Here is a 24,517-nt window from a genome sequence, read left to right as displayed (position 1 = left end):
TTAATCATTTTTTACTTTCTTGTATACGAGATATAAAAAGTATTAAAAAGCATATAATCGTCAAAATATTTGACCTTGAGAAATTGGAAATTGCACGTTCTAGACCTCTCCGAGTCCCACCACCCCCACACACAATTTTGAAATCAGGCCTATCTGTGAAAATAATAAGTCAAACACGCTCTGAGCTAGAAGGATGAAATTTAGAATGTGGTTTGTATACTAAATAAGTAAATGTGCATTAAATTTCGAACGAAATCCTTTCGGGAGGAAATTGTCTATCTGGCTGCCCGAGTACAAATGAAGACAATAAATGAGTTAACAACATAGAACCTGTGTGTATTTAAATATGATAAAACTTGAAAAGCTAAATTTATGAAATTCTATTCTCTAAAATTTTGTTTCATAAAAAAGTGTCAGAAATTTAAATCTGCATCACATTTTGAATAGAATCTGTCGCGAGGTTAACAATCTGTCAGTTTTAAATGCAATAACGCAATGGATCGATGCAATTTGATATGTAATCTTGCTATCAAAATTATAAACTTGTATCAGATTTTGGTTGCAATCTCTCGGAAAGAAAAAAGGTGTCCAAAATCTGTATTTGGTGCGTTTCATTATTTTTCGAAGCACAAGACTCTCATGTGTGGAACAGAAAATAAAAATATGAGCATTCGAACCGTTCACGGTCTTATCCAAGGTCTATAATTTTTATGCGGTGAGGAGTTGAGAAATACTCTTTTAGTATGTATGCGAGAAAGTTTCGTGGAGATCTTTCCCGCTAGCCTTTTTTTAAGCCCCGTTCCGACGGCACGTGCGCGTTTTGAGATAACCCTGTTTTGCCTTCTTTCCCTTCTCTTGTGATTTTACAGGTTCTTAAAATGTCTGTTCATTTTATCGACAATTTGAGGGGAACTCCCGATCGATGTCCACAGGCGGGGTATATCTGGCAGATATACATCCATATCTATAAAGGCAACAGGCCATCAGAACGGGGCTTAAGAAAGCAAATGTACTTATTCTTATACAAGGTGGTGGTAATTAAAGTTCCACTTTGAAATGGTTATAAAAGGAAAACTATTGAACCGAATGTTATGAAACTTGGTAAAAGTTTAAAAAAGGTCATGGAAATTTCTTTTCTGCAAAAAAAAAAAAAAAAAAAAAACCTCACGACTAGGGGAGAAATGGCGTTATATGCATTATTGTTAAGCAAAATAGGACATGAAGGAAGACATCAGTTTAAAATGTGTTTAATCGTTTCTAAAATGTGTTACATAGCATGTTCAATGTGGCGTCCACCATTTTCTGAAATCAAGTTAAGAAAGTCGCATTATTGCATTCTCAACAGCAGTCTTAGCATACCTGGAAGAAAGTTACGCACATGTCCATGTATCACATCTTTCAGTTCCGCCAAATTGTTCAGATTATCACCATAAACAGTGCTTTTTGAGATAACACACAATGAACATGCTTTGCAAATACATTTTAAACCCATGTCTTCATATCCTATTTTGTTTAACAATATTGCATACAGCGCCATTTCTCCGCTGGTGGTGAGTTTTTGAACTTCTTTCGCCGAAAAAGAAATTCCCATGTTCTCCTTTAAACTATTATCAAGTTTGGTAACATTTGGTCCAGTATTTTTTCCTTTTATGGCCACTTTAAAGCGGAACTTTAATTATAACCACCCTGAATATCAACTCTGTGAGCTGACTGTGTAAAAAGATGTGTCCAATGTGCATATATTTAGAGATATGTTATAACTTGCATGAATTTGTTCAATAAAGCGTGCTTCGTCTTATACGATTTCTCGTTCTAGTGTTTTATGAGACACCATTGTATGGTCAAAAGTTATTTCTGGATATGTGTACGATTATATAAAATGGAATATTTTTAGTTTTATGAATAAAATTCGATTTTTTTTTTTTTTTTTAAATGTCGATCTCATAATCCTTTTTTATTCTCTCTCATTGAAAAGTAAGCTTGAAAAAAAAATTCGTTTGGAGAATCTCTTAAAATATGACCTTTCCTCGATCTCCTGTTGAAGAATCTGGCCCAAATCCGATTTATCTGCTTCCTTCCGTAGGTTATCTGAGTAATCACACGGTGGGAGCGCGATATTGAGCAGGAACTGACCTGCAATCCCGTGACTTCTGTGGTTTCGGAAAGGATCTCTGCTGAGAATGTCGTCAGCATCCGCGGAATGTGCGGTTCTGATAAGATCCTTTCTGACAGTAGCAGATAAATCAAATGCAACGTTTGAGAAGATACGACCTCTTCTTATCTGTGTTTGATTAAAGAGAGACACAGAATAAATACTTGTGTATGGATAATCTGGTTAACGTAAGTAGAATCTTCAGGTGCGAAAATAACCTTTTAGTGGCAATACAGTCGATGTTTTTATATTCGGCTATCTTCGGTTCGGTGATCGAGTTAGTCACGTTCGGATCTCCCTCCCTCTTCTTCCGAATGGATTCGGGCGTATATTGCTTATCGAGATCCAGATCTTATAGGTGACGGTCAAATAATGGTGATAGATTTTGTAGCATTGGCCAACTTTTTTTTCCGACCTCTACCCGGGGGGCACTCTAGATCTTGGGGAATAAGATCAAACCTGAATCGAATCAAAAATCGCGAATTCTCCAAGAAGTTTTGTCATTTGTCTAAATGATAGCACAAGCGTCCACGTAATGAAGCTTGGTGATATTCAGATACTTATCAGATGATTATAATACTGCCAATCAGTGGAACTTTTGTCAAGAGAACTTGGTGTTGCAGTCTGTAATCTCTTTTCCTTAATTTTGCTTAGGACTTGCATAACAAACAACATAATAACAATGCATGTAATAATAATAATAATAATATTAATGTGCTGGCATTATTCACTGAAGTATTAATCATATCTGTGTTGTAAAACATGCATATTTTTTTTTTCTCCAGAAATTACTTTTTGAAATTAAATCCAATTTTTAAATTTTTTTTTCAAACACTGCTTGCATACACCGTTGAAAACATTGTATTATATACAAAAAGTGAAGCAATTCACGACTTTTTTACAAACTGTAACACAGAGTAATATACTTGAGATTTTACAGGTCATTTCGGAATATCTGGATACTGAATTTAAAATATTTTAATGCATTTTATTCTTTGTTATCTGTAAATTTTTATAAGAATAGCATTTATTTACCTGTTAAGGTTCTAGCGATTGTATTTGATGTTAAATCGAAAGTAAATATGTAGGCTTTAATGTGAAAGATTTGTTAAAGGGGAAGGGGGGATTTCCTTTTTAGGTTAATTCAGGATCTACTAATGTTACAGATTGGTAATTAGATTCTTTATTCCTATGTGAGTTACAGATTGGTAATTAGATTCTTTATTCCTATCTGTGTATTGTTTACACTGCAGAATTAGTTTTAAATTCCTTTATAGAATTTATTCATTTTCAAGTGTAATAACAATATTTCTATTTCGCATAAAGTTTTTTCAATGATTTTAAATTGTGGAATTTAGTTAAGTATTCAATAATTGCCATTGTGTACATTTTTTTTTTAATTTTAAAAAATAAATTCAGTAAATAATTTAAAAAAATTCAAATATAATGTATGACGAAGCAATTGTAAAATAGAAATACCAAATGTTTGTATAACTGCCTGAAATTAATGCAAACTATTTCTTTCCTTTTTTTTTTTTCTTTTATATAACTGGGAAAAACATAATAAACTTGGAATAATAAACATATATATATTCTGTATGTAAAATTTCAGTTTAATAAACAATGAAAAAACATCCCCCTCCCTTTCATGACGTCATCTTTTTAATTCCCTTTGTTGTCAATAAACTTTTTTTTTTTCCTTCTTTTTTCTGATTCGACCTTTTCAGAATAATTCGTGAAGCTTTTCAGGCAACATTTTAAACAAATAATAAACATGATAAAGCCTAAAATTTGAAATCATTTATAAACAGAATTCAAAACTTTGCCCTAGTAGTAATCCTAATGCTAACAACAACTGTTTTATAGATTTCGGATTCTTTGTTGAAAATTGTATTTTAAGTGTATGTAATTTGCCTTGCAAAATGTATTAAGATTTCAGATTTAGAATTATCTGCGGATCGACTGCAAACCGTTTTTTTCTTGTAAAATGCGATAGAAAATGCTGTTAACCCTTTCTAAGGCCATGGGAAGTATGCTTCCCACCAAGTTCATCAATCTTTGAATGAAATTATGTTGATTGGCATAAGTTCTCACGAATTTTTCAATAAGACAATATCCTAAAATCTTCAGTTTCTTTTCTCACACAAAATGATGTCTTGATTTGTTACTTAATTATTAATGAACCAAATTAATTAATAAATCAAATTAAATTTATCTAATAAGTTAAATGAATTACTTCTATTAAAACAATTTCGATCCTAAAAATATTTTAATATAGCATGACTAGAAAGAAAGGGCCTTTTAAAGGGTTAAGTGACAATCATTCCGCTTTAGTTCAAAGTGGCTTTTGAAGACTCGTGTAAAATTTAAGTCCAGAAATCGTCCGTGTTCTTTAATATTGATTATTCTTCGCATTTAATATTTCAAAGCAAAATCTGGTATCTTTATCTCTTCTTCGAATCTTTTTTTAATTGTCATTTAACCGGTGTATTGATATTTGAATCCGAGTTTGACTTTCCAGTTTAGCTATCTCCTTTCCACTGTTAATTAAAATATTCGTTCATTCTTAAGCAGACATAATTAACGTTTTGCACATCTAATTAAATCACCTGCCTATGTCGCATTAATTAATTGTATAATAATTAGGCCATTATTATGCAGACTCACTTATTTCGATTTTGTGCCAGTGTGCAGCGGCGAATGATGTGGGCAAAGAGTTATAATCATCCGATTTGCATTTGGCTAACCTAAAATCCTGGATCTTTCGCGGTAATTGCAGCGAAATGTGCGCACTAGGTCCGTAGGTGGATTTATGTGGGAAGGTCACACCAACGCTTGGTGGCGGTTTATGTGTGTGGTGAAAGTTTTTTTCCGATGAAGTCTGCTTCTGCGTTTGGTTTTTCTTTCCCTCTGAAATTTGGCCATGTGATTGAAAAGAAAAATATGAAAGGATATTTAAGTAACAAGCTTTTTCTAAAACAACTTTTAATTTTCTGTGATATATTTTCCTCGCTTTCAAAGATGTTTTTCTAGATTCTCAATTTTAATAAATTATTTTTCTATATAGATATGCATCATAATTATGTTTAAAAATGCCTTGTAATTATTATGTTTTAATTTTTATCCTGGAATATGTTCAAGGTATATAAAAAATCAAAGTTGAATATGAAACGTCCTGTTTCCTCTCGCTTAGTTAATATGGTAACAATTGAAACATTGTTTGAGATATGATTACTGTTAAAAGACTGTAGTTAAGAAATTTAAAAAAAAAATGAAATGTTTATATATTTGGAAATATATTTTATCAATATCTATTGAAATGAAGGACCAAAGGATGTCTTGATAAAAGACGTCGTAAAACAGAAATGAATGCACGACGTTCCACTAGGTACCATTTACCGAGAATTTCGGGTTATAAAAGTAAACTATACGTAATTATTTGTAGTTTGCTATAAAGAAACTTCTTATAATGCAGTGACTCATGTAAAAAATGTGCAGCGATGTTTTTTTCCCCTGTAATGTTTTGCAAAGCTTATAATATATCAAAATGGTAATATTTTTGAAAAAGTTATGGTTATGCTATATCACCATTAAAAAAATCAGTCAACTATTCCATTGACTTCAAAAATATAGTTCTGCTTGTGTGTTACAAGTGAATTTTATTTAACTCTTTGAGGCACACGATTTTAAAAATAAAAAGCCTAGTTGCACGAATTTTTTTATTGTAAAAAAATATGGGAAAAACATTCATTTTAACATAAAGCATTGCATAAAATAAGGAAAAAAAAAATATTAAAATAAGTTCCTTTTTTTACAGGGTAGGACATATTCCACCACTTCTTAGCTTTAAAATTTGTATAAAATATCGCATGTTTTTTATAAGACATTTTATTCACTTATAATAAAGCAACGCATACCGGTATAAAAGACAAATTCACTGCATTACACAATGGGTCAACCATATCAGAATATACAATTTACTAGTGCGTTTTGATTTGTATGAAAATTTTTCACTTATTTACACATTTTCAAGTGGTGCATAACATTTGCCAATTGAATGAAAAACGTTAAATAAAATATTAAACTTATAACAACGAGTAACTTCAATTTTTCGAGGTGGGTAAAATTTTATCCTAGCCCTTTCTAGGGCCATAGGAAGTATGCTTCCCACCAAATTTATCAATCTTTGTATGAAATTTTGCAGGTTGGCATAAGTTCTGACAATTTTTTTTAGAAAGACAGAAATTTAAATACTTCAGTTCTTTATCTAAATCAATATGATGTGTCTTGATTTGTTACTTAATTATTAATTAACCAAATTAATTAATCAAATTAAATTTATCTAATAAGCTATAAGAATCCCTTTTCTTATTCTAATTTCAAGCCTTAAAATATTTTAACATAATATGACTAGAAAAAAATGTCCCTTTAAAGGGTTAATATGCGCATAGTAAACTAAGCAAGAAGTGAGGCAATTTTTAACCCTTCTAGCCTCCAAAGAGTTCAATTCAAGGACTGACTCCAAAAATACTTTGCACTGATCCGAAATGAGTCTTTGTTGTGAATTGGATACGAATCTCGATCTTTAATTTTTTACATATATTCTCCATCAAAACAATTCATTGGACTTGCAATAAGTCTGTGTAATTTTGAATCGAGTTGGCTACCTATTATTCGGTCTACAATCTTGTGCTTTTATGGTGACCAACCAAAATTGAGGTTCTTAACACATCAGCATTTGATGACGGTTTTTAATGGACAGAAATTCTTAGAAGCGAAATCAGTGAAATTTTAGACCAATTATACCAATAATGAACTTTTAAAATTCTAGAGTAAAAAAAAAAAAAAAAAAAAAAAAAATACAGCTTTAAAAAAAAAATTAATCTGAAAGTTTTTAAAATAAAGACTGCTAAAAAAGAATTATCATATTATCAGCAGAAAAAAAATCGATTCTAGAATTTCATTATAATAAAATGAGAGGAAATTGATTTCATCACCAGATACCCTAGTAGCCTTATTCAAAAAATCGAAACAGCAACAAAGGAAGAAAGGCAAGTGTAAGTACATAATCCGTCCCGAGTTGCCATTTCATCATTGTCAAAAAGGCCGGCTGACTAGCAAACGATTTTATCCTTTGTTTGAATGAATTCCACATTCCACGCGATGCAAAATACCTTAACAACAACGCGCTCTGTATAGGCTGATGGAGTAAGAATGGTGAAAAACGAATGGGTGTAACGCTAGAGTAAGCTTCTGTTTCCGAATTTTGTTTCTTTCGGATTTCTGGAGTGATTTAGATGTTTCTCTTCACTCGGATGCCTTCGCTATTGTGGTCTCGCACTTCAGGTCGCATATTAGAAGTGCGGAAAGGGCATTAATGCTGTTGCGCGGCTGCTTTATTTGCATGCAATTCAGATGCAACTATTGATCTGAAAAAAGACTGGCACTGTTTGTTTGGAATGGATTCCTTCCCATGAGCTGTTAACCTTTGAGTTATGCTATCGACTTTTAAAACGAATCCGTAAGAATAAAAATGTTCGTTTCTTATTTTATTATCGCCTCGATGGCTCAGTGGCTTCAGTATTTTTTTTTTTTCATGCCTTTAAACATTGGTTATGGAATTGAATCCTCATCAGGCATAATATATTTGTTTTGCATTCATGTGTCTTAAAAAAAATGTTCCGCTATAACCAAAAGATCTGAGTCACTGTCTTTCTTTTTTAACTATAAGTCGGGAAATGCTAGGGTCATTTTCTGAATTTAAAAAAAATAAAATACTTTATAAAACTTTCCGTTTAATTCTTTTAAAAAAAGATAAGATATATGTATAATTCGCCCTTTTTTTACCCTAATTACCCTAATTAGTGACCGAGAAAAAGTAAATCTGGAGTTAATTCCTTCCACAAAAGTTGTACGATGTCTGCTTTGTTTCAGTATTTGTAGAAGACATGAAGACAAATTCGGTAAAATGCTGGAATAAATTATTTTAAGCACTTCATAGATTTTTACCGCTTTAATTTTCTAGTAAAGTGTTATAATTTTTGATTTAACTATGAATGAGGTTGAAAATTTGTATGGTAAAAATTTAATATTTCAAAATCCTTGAAATGAATTGAAATAAATTTCTTAAATGGTAAAAAATATTTTAATGCTGTAAATTATTTAAATTTATTTTTATTGGTGACATCGATAGATCGGTGCTCATGTTATGTCTTTCAACGGTGCCATTTTTTGAATTCTAAATTGCCATTTCTTGTAATTTGTAATTTCTGGTTTTGTATCGCAGAATTCTATTAAAGCATTGATATTTTTTTTAATTTGTTAGTTGAGATGTAAATTTTGCAATTAATAAACTGATTAATAAGCGCCTTAAAGCATTCAGAAAGTTAAATAGAACATTAAAAATATTTTTAAAATTTAATGCAAGGAACAATAGGGGCGGGGGAGGTATTTTCATTGCGCAAAATATTCGTCTATGAAGAATATTTTTAGGAAGCTTATGCATTAGAAAAATTAGAATCCATTTTAAACTTGTGTGTAGATTTTATTCACAAGATTTAATTTTAAACTCAATCATTGCATGAAAAAGATAACTTTTGTGAGGTGTTAATTTATTTACAAGCAGTGGAAGTCGAACCTGCTTTAAACCCTAATAAAGGCAGAAATTTTTCAAACAATTCAACTTGCTTTTCAAGAGCTGAATGAAAAATTTAATTTTCATATACCCTTCTTTATATAGTTTATTTTTTGTACTATTTAACCACAACTATTGGAAAATAGTTTTGGAAAAATGGAATGGAGTGTTCTAAAATAAGTTCTTGTAAAAATGCTGATTTTTTTTTTTTTTTTTTTTTTTTTTTTGTTGTTGTTACAAGAAGAAACCACACTGGAGGAAAAAATTTTAAAAGTTAATTTCGAATGTGTTTCTTCAGTTAATCCCTTAACCATCGTAATCGTGCGTGGTACGACTATCAGAATTCTCTTTCCCAAATTACACGCTGAAATTAAATTATTTCAAAACACTATAATTAATTCGATGCAAAAATTACACATAATCCAAAATCGCCGAGTATTCTGTGAATTCCAAATTAGTAAGATGCGTAATCCCAAAACGAATGGTGCCTCTTATTCAGATAGTTGAAAAAGAAATAAATTAAAACAGTTAAAGGATTAAAAAAACATAAAAAAAAATGTTTATGCATATTCCTGAAACTAAACGTTTATTTACTTTTACCTATATTACCAAAAGTATTTGCAATTGAAATTTAAAAGCAAATTTACCTATATGAAAAATCTCTTAGTTGATGTATGGCATATATTGTTGTTTCAATGATTGTAGAAAGATCGAAGAACTTGTCATTATTTTTCATTTTTCCATATTATCTTAATGTTACAAATTTTTAATCTGTAGTCGTAATTCTTACTGCTTTAATGTATTTATGTAGCAAAATAAATGTAATTTTAATGAATGATATTCATTATTAGACCATTGTCTTCTAATCTCTGTTTAATAATTTTGTTGAGACTGTCTTTTTATTTTTCAGCTTGGAATCAATATTAAGAAAGGAGAATGCCCGGTGTTGTTAATGATAACGATTTCCACGACGCTGTTGAAGCTAATCTTAGGTACAATAACTTCATTTTGTTATTTCGAAATAATTCTTTTCATTATAATGCATATTTCGAACCTTCTTTTTTATATTATTTTGTTATTCTTAGGATTCAGAATAACTCTTTTGATGACAATCTTTCGGACCATTCCAATATGAAAGGCGGGTCTCGGAATCGATATCCAAATGGTTATGGTTCAGGTAACAATCAGCTTTATTAAATTTGGCTTCAATTATGTAACATAAAAAGTGGCTCTTATTTTATTAAAGAAGATTAAATTTTCTGCTAACCTTTTTGTTGAAAATGACGAGCATTAAGATTATTCATCTTTAATTTTTTCTTTATGCACATATTATTAATTTTTTAATTTTTTCTTTATGCACATTATTATTTTTTACTATATTGTAATAGCAAAAAATAATAAAGTTTTTGATAAATATCAAGCCTCCACAATTGCAAAAAACACATTCTTGAAATAGTGTCTGTCTGTCAGGTTGTGAATTCGATAATTCAAAAATGCAATGAATAGACCAATGGAATTCAGCATTTGTTCTTTATATTTAAAATTTTAGATTTTAATCTTATTTTGTACTAAAAGCATCTATATATGTTAAACATGATAACTGAAATTGAAGTTCTGGAGAAATTTGCTTTATGCTTCATCATCAGAAGTATAAATTGAGCCAAATTATGAATTGATCGTATGAAATATTTATCCAATCACTTATCTTCTGTTCCACTTTCAATCCAATTACTTATGAAATATGTAATTGGATTGGTTATCTTCTGCCCTGTCTGTTTGTGTGTTTTGTGATCATGACTGAAAAACGCCTGTTAGTAATTTAGTTGCTTGAATTTTTAAGGAAATAACATTGGCATCTAAAAATCAGTCAAATTTTAAATGATTAATGCGAAGAAGTTTCATTGTTCATTTCATTATACGCCTCAGCTTAGCTCAGAACGTTCTATATTGTGGAAATACGCAAGAAAATCAAAGGGAAAGCTTCTCCTGCAGATTTTTAATGTTAAAATTGTTTTAATTTGAAAACATTAGAAACTTCCATTTAATTAAAACGCTATTCAATGGCAATTCAAATTGCCATTGAGGTGGAAAGCTTTATTATAATAATATAGTTAAAAGCAATTCATATTATTTGTAAGGGATTACAACAATAAGGCTTTTTTTGTATTACTTATTTCCATGTAAAATCTTTTCTATAGTCTTGAAATGTCTATGAACACTTGTTCTATCATTTTAAGATAATATTGTTGCTCATAGATGTCTTGTTTATCAACTTTAGCTGCTAGTAGCTATAATTAAATTCTAATATTTTAACCAGCATGCTTAAATGCTGTTAATCATTGAACTCAAACTCAGATATAAGATGTCAGTTTGAGAGTTCTGTGAAATGGAAAAAATAGGTTTATTTTGAAAGTATAGAATGAAAATGATTAAGTGTAATGGAAAAATTATTTGTGTCTTGATGTAGTTTCTCTGCTGGTGTCATTTTTCTTTCTACAAAGAAAACTTAATTCATTAAAAAAAAAAAAAAATTATATATAAGTTTCCTAATTCTGAATCTTCTAGATACTTATGTCCTTTTGTAAATAATTGTTGATAAGGTTAAATAGTTATTTTTGCTTATAAATACTTATAAATATCAAATTCTGATGTGAAAATTGTTGTCAGTAACTAAATTTCAACTAAATTTAGTCTTCCAAGTTCTGCATTTAAAGTGCTCAAGATCTAGATTGTATGTTTTGGGGAAAAGTTGAAAGAAATTTACTTCTTAAAACTTTTAACCTTGGAATCTTTCTTCTAAATTGCATTAAATATTAAAAGGGATGTTTTTTATGATACTATGTAGTTCCATTTATAATCATAGTAGCTTTGTTTAATGCATTATGTGTAATTACAAGTTTGAAAAATTAGCTTTAAAAGAGGAAATATTCGTGAAAACTTTAGTAACTTACTGTTGCATTTATGAGGCTCAGAGGTGTTTGTGCTCCGGGGAAACCCCGGAATTCCGGGGATTTTGAACTTCGATCCCCGGAAATTCCGGGGATCGTCGTTCAAAAGGAAGTAGGAATAATAATGAATTATTTATTTTGATCTGGGTAATTTTGTTTGCTTTTAAAGTAGAAAACGCAAGGTCAGTGTGTGTGGTGAAAACTTTTCCTTTCTTTCTCCAAAGGCAGTGATAATGCGTGAAAAGGGGGAAAAAACTTCTTTTTTGTTCTTTCCTTATTGCGAGTTATGACTCATTCCCCCGGTTCTCGGACATTCTCTTCTGGATTCTTTTCGGCAAGTAGGCGCGGCAGAAAAAAAAGGGGGAGATTTCGTTCGACCAGATGTGCGATAACGTGACTCTGGGTTCAAAGGTCTTATCTCTACTGGCGTGGCGCCAATAAGTAGAGAAGGGGGATTTTTCGCCGTATTAGCTATTTGTCATTGATCGCTTCGGAACTTTTTTTTCTTCGCTGTGTAAAATTTTCGTTTCATTTATTGATGCACGTGTAAATTTTTCGTTTCGCTTATTGAAATATTTTTTTATTTATGTACGCAAGAGAATTTCATTTAGAAATTTCAGCATATGAAACAGAAATTACCCCTTAAAAATTCATATCTAATTAGTTTTACAGCATTAGATCCAGAGCTAAGAGGTAAAACCAGTACAATATTAGCTTTTGAAAAATTATCATCTTTTATGTCCCATATTTTTAGTGATAATGAAAAGTCAAAAGTAGAAGCTGAAATAAGGTTATACCAGAGTGATATTGATATCAAAAAAGAAATGCTCTACACATCTGATGAAAGTGGAAATCAAGTCAAGTGTACAATTGATAAATATTGGTCTAAAGTTTTTAATTTAAAAGATGATTTCACAAATGATTATAAGTATCCTACATTGGCTAAATTGGTCAAAGCCTGCCTTAGCTGCTTCCATGGCCCATTAGTGGAAAGTGCATTCAACTGAATGGATACACTTGTCACTGACTATAGAACCTCTCTTAAGATTGATTCCCTAGATGCAGTGCAGACTATTAAATATGATTTAATGGCTTCTAAAGAAACCTCATGTGAAAAATATGGCTCAAAAAATCCAATGACTGATCCAATTCACAAAGATCTCTTACTGAATATGAACAGAAGTTGGAAAACATATCAAGAGGACTTAAAAACATGTATTTCAGATGAGTCACCTATAAAAGTCTCTGAAAAACCTTCTACATTAGCAGAAAAGCAAACTGCTTCTACCTCTGCATGTGCAGTTCTCGAGGAAATTTCTTCAACTGTAAATGAGGAAAATAAAAGTCAACCTTCCTGCAATTATGAAGTTCACCACAAAAGAAAGACAAGCCCACAAACATCAGAAAATAAAAAAAAAAGCAGCAGAAATTAGATAATTTTTTTAAAAGAATTAATTCAGGTAATTTAAAAGATTTGCATAAAATGTAGTAGTTTATATGTTTGAAAATTTATGGTTATTAATTTTGCAAAAAAAGTAATTCATTGAACTTTTATAATTAGGTCATTCAATACTTCATAATTGTAATTTTTCATTTCTCCCCCCCCCCCTTCTCGAAACTCCAAAATGCCGGTAGTAAGTCCGTAAAAGTTTCCGGGGATTTTTTGGGGTCCCACAAACACCCCTGGAGGCTACTACATGATATTTCTTGGAAAGTGAATAATAATTAATCTTATACATTTTTTTAATAATTGTAATTTTTTTAAGTAGTTTTAAATGTTCATGTTTTAGCAGTTATAGTAGTGTAATGTTTTTTAATCTCTTATAAGTTTTAGAATGTTTTTGAACTTAAGTTTTTTCGCATTGTTCTAAACAGATCAGATGAGTGATATAACAGACGATGGTCCTCGGTATTTATTAGAACATCTAGCTACTTTTTCTGTTGGCTCAGAATTCGGTAAAGTATTTTATTTTTAGTAGTGTTAAAAATTAAGTATTCCTTTTCTCTTATGAAATTCATTTGTAAAAACATCTTTTTTTTTTCTTTTCAATGCCATTTATTTTCTGAGTAGAATTTACATGCATATAGGAAAAATTCCTTATTTTATGTTTTTTTAATATTCTTTATTTGTTTGCTGATTTTAATTAAAAATGGAAAGCATACTTTAAGGAAACTGTTAACATCTAGTTTTTAATGTGTCTTTCTATCATGAAAAAATTCTAATTTCGATTTCATGTGCCTGAAATATTTTGTCACAAATATCTGAAAGAATGTTGTAATTAATTTTAGCTGAAAGAAAACCTCAGATTTTCCATTAAAAAAAGAAATAGAATTTGATATTTCTTTAGTTTTTGAAAAATGAATTCTGATTTCATAGTCTTACTGGTAAAATCTTTTTTTAAAAGTTCTTTTACATGCAAATATTTTTTTTCCAATTAATTCTAGATGCAATTTTTCTTTTTAATCTAGATTCCTTCACTTAAATTTAAGGTTCAATGTAGGCCTTACCATTTTATCGGGACATTTAGAAATGTTTGTTACACTTTGTATATTTAGAAATTTTGATTAAAAAATCTAATCTATGGACAGTTATATGTGTTCCAAGGATTGGCTTTACAATTAACATTTGTCTTTTTCTAAATAAAATAGATATGTATTAAGCTTTTTAAAAATAAGATAATGCTAAAAGTTTCTTAAAAATATTTTTAAAATTAATTTACTTTTGTTAAAGCTACTAAAGTACTTTCAAAATTTTTAATTTTATAGGCAAAAATAAGTGAGGTTTAAGAAATATTACAAAATTGTTTTTTATAAGTGTATATATATAATATAATGTGATGTACTTGGAAAATTTTTTTTTAATGTTTGAACTTATTTCACCAAATTATATGAAAGATGCTATTTTTGATACAATAATTTAACTACTACTTTCAGTTCATACTAAATTTACTAAGAGTTGTCCAAAAGTTTCTTTTTTACCTAGATGGGCCAGGAAAGTCTGCTACAAAATACTTAATACTGTAAAATGTTTATGTGTTTCATTAAAAAAATTATTCTCATTTAAGGAATAGTATCTCCAAAAGATGGCTTACGACGTTTACTTCAAATGGAAAAAACTAATGGCATATGGACTCAGAAAATGCAGATGAAGCTTGATAAAAATTGGGTTTTAATCTTGGATTATGAAGATGGCGTAAGTTGCAATTTTATTTTTTGTAAAAGTATATTCGATTGATAAGAGAAAATTTAATTTTTTTCCCTTACTTATTTCCTTGTTCAAGAAATTTACTATAAACTATATATATCTATGTTAATATTTAATTGATTTTCAAATGACACATATCTATATTCATTTCTAATTTATTCCTTTTTTATTTGATTATGTTTTAATATAAACATGTATATAACATAAACTAAAAGCATTTTCTTCCATACTAAAGAGCTAAACAGGAAAGAAAATTTAAAAAAACATTTTTTAACACTATAGTATCCACATCTTATTAATAAGATAGCTACTACTCAATTTTATGGCTAAACCTTTTGCATGTCATTATTTCCTTTTTAATAACAAGTGAATTTACATATAATTATTCCTAAATAGGTTTCAACTAGCATATATCATTCATTAGTAAAATTTTAAAATCAAAATGTTATTATTTTAAAACTTTTTCTCCATCTGATGTATTTTCAAGTCAATGCGAGGAATTTGAAAACAATTATTTTTTGATACTCAGTTTTATTTATCTTTTAATATATAATTTTTTTTTCTAAAATGAATAATTTTCTATAAAAAAATCAAACAGACAAAATAAAATTTTACTTTGCAGTTGTCTCAGTATTTTTAACATTATACATAAAACATTTCACTAAATTAAATGCTTGAAATTAAACTAGATGTTAATGAATCAAAACACAAACATAACAAAGTAGTATTTATCTTAAAAATTTAGACAAAATTTTTTGCTGGAAATTTTGATTTCATCATCATTCTGAAATGATGATTCCAACAATTTACATAGTGAATTTTATCATTTTTGAGATTGATGTAAATCTTCATTCAAATTTTTGATAACGTTTTGGGGGCTAATTTGAAACTCTATTGGTTTGCCGGGGTTTAATCCTCGCTAAAATCTTCAACAAAATATTTTTGTAACTAGGTTTCTTAATAGCTTCTTCATCAAAATATTTTTAAGTTTTTAATTTTGGCAATCATACTACTTATACTATTATAGACATCTTAAATTGTTCTATTCATTTTGTACCTTTCTTATCTTCTGTCAGCTCTTGTAAAAATTCAACATTAAATTGAAGCGAAAATGATTAAACTACTATTAATACAAATTTTCTTTTTCTTTGCTGAAACCAAACATTTTAAAAAAAAAAAAAATATAAAAAATAGAATTGTTTATTATTGAAATCTAATGTGTACTACTGAATTTCTTTCTTTTTTTTATTTTACAATTTACATAATGTCTCAGAGTTATTCAATAAAAATTTCTCTGGTTCATCATAAAATTAACTTTTTTATTTTGCATTCAAAAGGATTTAAATTATGTAAATAATTTGTTATTTCAATCAATAAATGCACTTCTGAAAAAAAATTAAGTTTAAATTTTATACTGTACTTTGGTTCTAAGAATTCATATTCAGTGAAATATTCTGTACACTTCAACCTTTAATTTTAAAAATGTGTTTATGTTCTGTGACCAATCTGACTAGGGTATGAAGTTTTGAATTTCACTGATTTATAGTAACAGGTAATAGGACAAGTAGAAATTAAATTATGTTAATTTAATTACTTTAAGCTAATCATCTTTTTGAGAAACTAGACATAGATTGGTATATCTTTTTGAGACCATTAATAGAGTAGTTGCATGTTTTTATAAGATACTGATATTCAAATTTTCATATCTCACTCAGCTTTAGTCATGATAGAATGGACCTTTCTTTTTATTTAATATGTTAATGTCTCAAAAATATTTTATTAAATATGACTTACAGAGCCGAGGGTCTGTATAAAAATATAAAATTCTTAATTCATCAGAACATTTATTGACTCAAACTGCATAAAATAGTATACTTTATTTGGAAAATTCCCTTAGATGTATATGCTATATGCCTAATACTAACTATTAGAAATTAAGTATTTGGATTTAATGATAGTGAGTATCTTATATGTGTATAAACCATATTTGCTTTAAACACTACAGAATTATTGAATTTATAATGCTATTCCAAAAGTTCTCAGGAACCTTTTTTTTCTTGCATTTACCTAGAAATTGTTTATTTCATTTCTTACCGACATATACTGGAAATTGTAGGTATTTAGGTTTAGTTTGCTGTGAGAGCTAATATAATAATTTAATTTGAGCTTTTGGCAACAAGCTAATTTTCCCCATGCATGCATACTGACTGACCTCGTGTAGGTTAATTATGTTTTTAATTCATGTTCAATTAATTATTGAAAAATATACTTAAATTATTATTAAAGAATTAATTAAAAATAGAAATTTAATTTATTTGTTAAAATATGATATTGCTGAAAAGATTTTTTTGAATTTTGAAATTGTGTTAAAATTATTTTTGTTCTGCAATATTTTTGAATGTTTACTCAGTAAAATGCCAAAATTTCGTTTAATTTTTTATTAAAATTTAATGAATTTAAAAAAAAAAATTGCTCCGAGTTGCACATTTTCACTTTCTAAATTATGTACTAAGTTTGGTAATTCTAGGTCAAAATCTCTAGCTTGTTGAGTGTCAATACATACATACAGAACAAACATGCACATATTTGTCTCTGTTATAATTAAAGATGGTAAAATAGGATTTGATACAAATAGCTGAACATATAAAAATAAAGAAACTCATAGGAATTGAATTTTCAATGAATTTAAACGAAGCTACAAGCAATAATAATAGTGCTTTCAATTTTGCAAGTTTTCTCCTTCTGTAAACTGAATCATGGTGGAAAATCTGGTTCCTTTAAATACTGTAACAATAAGTTCGGAAAATATTTTTAAAAGAATATCAATTTCCGTATAGTAATAAAACTTCCTTGAGCAATCTTGTGCCTATTTTAATAGACGTGCAGAGGTTTGAGGGGAACAAAGAGTGTCATTGCAACAAAAATTAGTAGGTGTTAGTATTATAAGGTGATTCACAACCTTATATCCACATTATCAGCCAAAAATTTTGTTTGCTTTTTGATTCTTGGCTTGAGCACTTAATGACACATATTTTTAACAATAAAAAATTGTCAGCTGACATTGCAAAATTAATTATTGAAATATATTCCATATTGAATTTGAAGTATGTTTCTCTAATAAATGTCAATTTTTGTTATGTTAAGAAACTACTATGAATGTACTATACCTGAGACTGATTCTTTTCTATTATACATTCCTCAGTGACAAAACTGTATTTTTTTTATTACTATATGATCTATTTATAAACATAGAAATGTTTAGCACACATGAAGGAAATACTGAAGAAGTTATTAAGAAAATGTGATTGAAGATTGAAAGAGATGAAAATATAGAATAATCCAGAAGCTATTTTGCTGTAGCCAGAAGATTTATGACTCTATTTTTATATCGCAACTTCACTTCTATAAAGGAAATATGTGTACGTTTCTTAAATGGGCCTAACTGTTTATATAAAAGAATAAATTTCCTTATAAACTTTGAAGGAAAAAAAGTCTTTGTAAAAATGATGATTACTTGCAAAGGAATTTATTTTTTACAAGTCTAATTAAAGTGCATCTCCTCAGTTGATCCAACTGCTAATGGAAAGAGTTTACACTTAAAAGGTTACAGAAGGTGCCTTTTTATTTTATTACAAATGTTTTAACAAATGGTGAAAATAAAGAGGCTTCTGCAATGCGAATTCACCAGTACCAGATTGATTTAAAATTGCCATCCTTGTCAAGCATGATCAAGCAAACTTATTCCTATAGACATTTGATGTGGTTTGGTTTTCAAGTTTTTCATTGTAAAACAATATACTAATCGCAATAAGATGGTAAGCGTTATAATTGGTTGCTTTCATGACCCTCAGGTTCAAAGCACATTAAATATAATGCGAGATTTATTTGATGAAAAGATCCTTATTTGTATAATTTTCTAAAGGCATGGGAATGCTTGCCGGTTACAAGAAAAATGAGATTAAGTAGATGCTTCAGATGGGCTGAAATATGGATATTGTTGCAATAAAGAACTTAAACAAAATTCTAATTTTTTATTGCTAAAAATTCTTTTTTTTTTTTTTTTTTTCTTTCTCTCTTTTCCCCACATCTGATATAAATTTAGGTTTTATGCTTTTATTTGTCGTAATGATTATTTTGTGTAAGATTTATACAGAATTTCATTAAATTAATAAAGCCTTTTTTAAATTTTTGGGAAAGAAACCTGCCATTTTTTATTTGTTTAATCTCATAATTTTTACATTCATTTTTATTCTACCAAACAATATATATATAATATGTCTCTTCAAATCATGTTTAATCAATATTGCAAAGTGCTTGATAAATACTTCTTTTGGTGTATGCTTGATAGATATTTCTTTAAAAAAAATGTGAATTTGTTTCTTCATATTTGCTTTTTACATCAAAATTGTTAGATATCTTTTAAAAATTATTTAATACTTTTTTATAGTTATATTTTGTTAAACTATATATTCTATTGCAGGATGTTGTGGAAAAATTTCCAATGAATCTTATTAGTGATCCAACTGCATATACAAGCGAGGATCCACGGGAATTGTATAATAATATTCTCATCTTCATTGTCAGAGAAGACCCGAAGAACAAGAATCCAAACCAGTCAGAGATGCATATCTTTCAGTGCTCTAGGGTTTATGTGAGCATAAATGTTATTTCTGAAATGATAAATATTTTATTATGCTATGAATATTTCCAATATTTTAACATTCAACAGGAGTTGTATTTTTAAGTATGAAATGTCTTAAGAAATCTTTTCTGTTATAATATGTTTTGTAATCCGTGAAATATTTAACTTAAAATATGAAGGGAAAAAAAAGCTATTGGGCAATATTAGGCAATTCATTTTTATTTGGATATTTTCTTAAAATCCCATAGATGTAATGTGCTTTAGATTTCAAACAGTTCTATGTCAAAATTTTTAATTTGTTTATTTTGTAATCTCATTTGTGTGAGCAAAATCCTACAAGCAACTAATTTTTTTTTTTTTTTTTGGTTAAAAAGTGGAAATTGGAATTGATTTCCTTTTACTATAAACATTTTCAAATTGCAGAGTTTTTTACTCCCTTTTTTTCTAATTTATTTTAGGTCCATATTCCATCTATTTTATAATAGCTTAATTTATGCTCATTTTTATTTAATGAATTATTCCTAACATTTCATTATATGAATGATTATCCTTATCAAGTTTTGAATATATTTATATTGACATATTATTAAAAAATATCATTGGCCTTTAAACAGCTAGTTTATACTATCATGCAATGCACCACCTATTGATCAAAAGAACAGTATTAATTTTTATGCATTTCTCCCTTTTAATAGAATTAATTATATGCTGTTTAGTAGTTGTAAAAGAATTTGATTTTTTTTTTCATTCTTTCAATACAATTATATTTGCAACTCCCCTTCCCTATGTTATGCTTTTTTTCATATATTTTTGAGGGGAAAAAAATTCTTATTTTGTCCTGACTTCAATATTTTTTACACCTGTGGACCATTATATTTACTATTTTATAACTTGCTTCAAAATATTTGTTTTGAATTTTTAAAGTTAATGGTCCATGCTATGCAAACATATTAACTTTTTAAGAATAGATATAATTCATTATTTCTCATTTCCTTCTTTATTCCACTTTCCTTATACTAAAGCAATAGTAATCAATATTCTGCCTTTAAAAAAACAATTTTTGATACATTTTAGTTTAAATTAAAAAAATTTTCTTTAAAAAAATCAATGTTTTGTTTAGTAATGATTTAAAGTTATATGTTAATTTCTATTGTAGGCTCAAGATGTTGTGGATGAAATGAAAATGTATATGTCTGGAAAAATTAGAGCAAAGTAAGAGTATTTTCATTTTTGATATGTATTTACTTGTATGCAATTTGCCTCAAGGCTTCAAGTTTCAGTTACAAGATAATATTTCCTGTTTTCTTCCAGCCCACTCAAAAGTAAATGATATAGCTGTAGGAAAACATTTATTCTTCTTAATCTACTCCCACCTACATAAAAGCAATAGTTGAAAGAAAAAAAAAAGAATGTAAATAGGTTATCACACCTACTTTTTTAACAGTTATTATACTCTATTGTGTAACCAGTTCCATTTATTTTCAGCTTTACTTTTGAGGGGATTTTGTATTGGGTTAGAAAAGGTAAGAAAACTTGTATTTAATTTGTTGCAGCCTTGCTATTACTTATTAGGCAGCAATATATACATATTTTTTCCTCTTAGTAAGCATGCTGAAGAAGTTTGATGCCTTTTAGCACTTAATATTTATTTTCATTTTTTTTAAAAAAATTCTGTAGTGGGCTTCCTTTTTCACATTTAACACTATTTTATTAAAACTACTACTAGAAGCTTTTTAGGATTGAAGTAGTTGAATATGCTAGTTATTTTGACTAACATTTTATGGAATATGTTCCATGTTTCTTGTATGTGCATCCTTTTATGAACTAGCATGGGAGTGTAGAGAATTTAAATTTTCAAACATTAAAAAAGATCTCATAATGCAAATAAATTATTAGTTACTGTGCTAAATTTTATTCCTTTAATTCTTTTTAAATACTCTTGTAATTCTGATTTTCTTGTAAGTTTTTATAAATCTTTAAGATATAATATTTATTTTATAGAGATTGGAAGATTTATTTTCTTGTCAACTGAAAAATGTATTTAATTTTGCATTTTATGAATGGTTTTACTTTACAAAAAAAAATCCATTTTTTAGTTTAATATTAGTTTAATAATTAAAATTATACACTTGTTGATTCTTCTATTGTTTCTAACAATGTTTTGTCTATAGTTTAATAATCATTTTTCCTGGAACTCTTGAGAATTTCTCAGCTCCAGTTTGATGCTGTTAAACATTTGTTATCGTTCATGCTGCTTATTCTCAATGAATTAATCCTAGTTTTGACAGTTTACAATGCATAGCTAGAATTAACTTTTGTCAGGAAAATATGAAATTAATATTCAAGCTAATGTGTATCAATAAAATTAATACTTGGGAAAAGAGACTATCTCCCATATGTTTTTAATGGCTGTGGAAATAACTTTATGATGAACTGTTTATATTTCTCGTACTTTATGCTATTTCCTTTAGATATCGTTTAAATCAAAATTTAACTTGTTATTAAATTCTAAACCAATCCATTTCATTTTTCCTGGTATTAAACAATTTAAGATTTTTTTTTAATTGGATGGATTTAGTTAGAAATACATGGTTTTAAAGCTTTATTATTCATTTATTTCTTTATTTTTGACATAATTTTTGTACCAATTTCTTTAGAAGTGCAGATAGTATTCGTCCTCCACCTCCTCACAATCCTCCTCCTGATCCACCAATCAATGGAAATAATTCAAAAGTTCGAGAACATGTAGCCATGTTCAGTGCATCTGCATCTACCTCTTCTCTCCCACGTAAGTTTTCAACTATATAATTTTTTAAATTTAATTTGCTTATTAACACATTGAAACACAATGATGTTGCAGCTTATTTAAAACAAATTTGCTTTGTCAAATTTATTGAAAAACTGTATAAGATTGCTATTGCCTTTTGAAGTTAACATGTTAATGATTTCTCTTTTGGAATAACAAAATAAAATGGCTTGAATAGAAATCCATTATGAAATTTATTTATAAAAAAAAATTAGTTTTACTTTGTTGTTGAAAGAACATTCTATTTCTTTACATGAGTTTTATAAGAGTACTTTTTTTTTTAAGTTGCTAATTTTACTAGTTCTATTGAAGCATTAAAATGTCTGTAATTTTGTCATTAATGGTGCTGAAAATTTATAATCATATTTTGGAAATTTTGAAAATTTTGACTGAATTCAGTTAAAATGGCCAAATTTATAATCAGTAGGATTGCGTTGCAATCTAAACAATTGCAATTTTTTTTAAAGAGAAAGAATAATTGTTAAATTCTGTGATAAAAACTTAATAATTTAATTTCATATTTAATATAATATTACTTTTAAGAGGGAAGGGAACTTCAATCAATGAGTAATTTTTCTTGATTTTGATGAAATGGTCCAATATCAGGTTCATAATGAGCATCATAAATAATATCATTAAAAGAGGAAATTAAATACCTTTAAGTATATCTTTAAAAGTTCCAATGGATATGAATTGTATTCAGCTAGTAATATAACTTTTCAAATATAATCTGATTTTGCTACATTAATTTTTTAAATTAAAAGAAACAATTATTTGTATTTCCTTTTACTTAATATTGTGCACCTAGGTTAATATTATTTGAAAGTATTTGAAATTCTGTTTTGTGAATATCAATATACAAATTGTTATACAATATACAAAGTGATGATTTTGCATATTGATGGTGATAATATCTGTATTTAAAAATTAATATTTTAAAAAGCGTAGTATCACTTTGTAAGCAGTGGATGTTATTATTAATCAACTTAATATTTGTTTTCATATGCGTAACCTTAGTATTTTTGAACATGCACCTATCTATTTTGATTTCATATAAAGAGGGATGAGATGAGAGATGAAATATATTATTTTATGAAACAAAATATAGAATCTTTATGCAACTTTCAAATTATAACAAAATAGTTTTATCCAAAATGAAATTCAATATCATTATAGAAAAAAGAAATACTTAAAGGAAAATGCACTTTACAAAGAAATCCAGAAATGGGTTTTTCTTATTCTCTGCATATTAAATTTCTGCAATATAAAATCATTGAAAAGTTAAAGGTGTAAGTTTTTAAAACAAGCAATAATTTTATGAATCTTTAATCTCCTGAATGAATGCAATTTAAATTTACAGTTAATATTTTTATGTTATTAAGAACCAAATAAGGTATATTACCGTGAGTATCAATTCCTTGGATGTAAAATTTATTTATTATTTTTACTTTCTGTTATATCCTTTGATCAGAATTTAATAATTTTTATAATAAATTAGAATTCTATAGCATCCCATTTGCTTCAAATATTTTTATTTGTGTCATGTTAAATCAGTATTGGCATGTAACATTTATGATTATTATATAAATTTTTGTTTGTACATGTTTAGAGCCTCCACCTCCACGAGGAGGATCTGTCCTGCAGCAACGGATAGAAAGAGCTGCTGGATATGCTCGGGAATCCAATGATGAAACAAGCTCAACTACTAGTGATAAATATGAAAGAGAAGTTGTAAGTAATAATTCGCACAATTTGCATCGGATTGATTTGATGTGGTGTTTTTGACACTATATATTTTATTTTTTTTTTGTTTATTGATTTTATTTAAATGGATATTCTGTGTTTTTATAATGATAAATATCAGTATTGTATTAATTTTTCTCATCATGGGCAGTAATAATGCTGTGCCTACGGATTTGCCCCCCTACCTCTGTATATAGAATTCATACAAATGTGGTACCATCCATTCATTTTTTCCCCTTGCAGACCTAATCTATGTTTATATAGTACTTTACTGTATTATTTTGCTAAATTGTATAAATGCTCATATTACTATTAATCACTGATTTTAAAATATGTGAATAAGTACTTGCACTTGCAGTTAACATTTTCAGTTCAGATTATTTCAGA

The 24,517-nt window shown here is 28.1% G+C and overlaps 1 protein-coding gene across 3 annotated transcripts in view; it reads left to right on the top strand.

Moving 5' to 3' along the window:
* Positions 1-24,517, top strand: part of LOC129983684 (epidermal growth factor receptor kinase substrate 8-like) — a 107,114-nt gene that overhangs the window by 45,397 nt on the left and 37,200 nt on the right. For 2 of the 3 annotated variants that reach the window (XM_056093266.1, XM_056093267.1), the window contains exons 2-9: positions 9,697-9,778; positions 9,872-9,963; positions 13,610-13,690; positions 14,800-14,927; positions 19,420-19,590; positions 20,738-20,793; positions 22,239-22,369; positions 23,997-24,118. In XM_056093266.1, coding sequence (XP_055949241.1) covers positions 9,723-9,778; positions 9,872-9,963; positions 13,610-13,690; positions 14,800-14,927; positions 19,420-19,590; positions 20,738-20,793; positions 22,239-22,369; positions 23,997-24,118 — 837 coding nt within the window. In that variant the 5' untranslated portion in view covers positions 9,697-9,722. The remainder of the gene's footprint in view (positions 1-9,696; positions 9,779-9,871; positions 9,964-13,609; positions 13,691-14,799; positions 14,928-19,419; positions 19,591-20,737; positions 20,794-22,238; positions 22,370-23,996; positions 24,119-24,517) is intronic. The other variant, XM_056093268.1, reaches the window with a different exon arrangement.

Source organism: Argiope bruennichi, chromosome 9, assembly GCF_947563725.1.
Source record: "Argiope bruennichi chromosome 9, qqArgBrue1.1, whole genome shotgun sequence".
NCBI lineage: Eukaryota > Metazoa > Arthropoda > Arachnida > Araneae > Araneidae > Argiope > Argiope bruennichi.
This window is presented reverse-complemented; position numbering and strand designations above follow the sequence as displayed.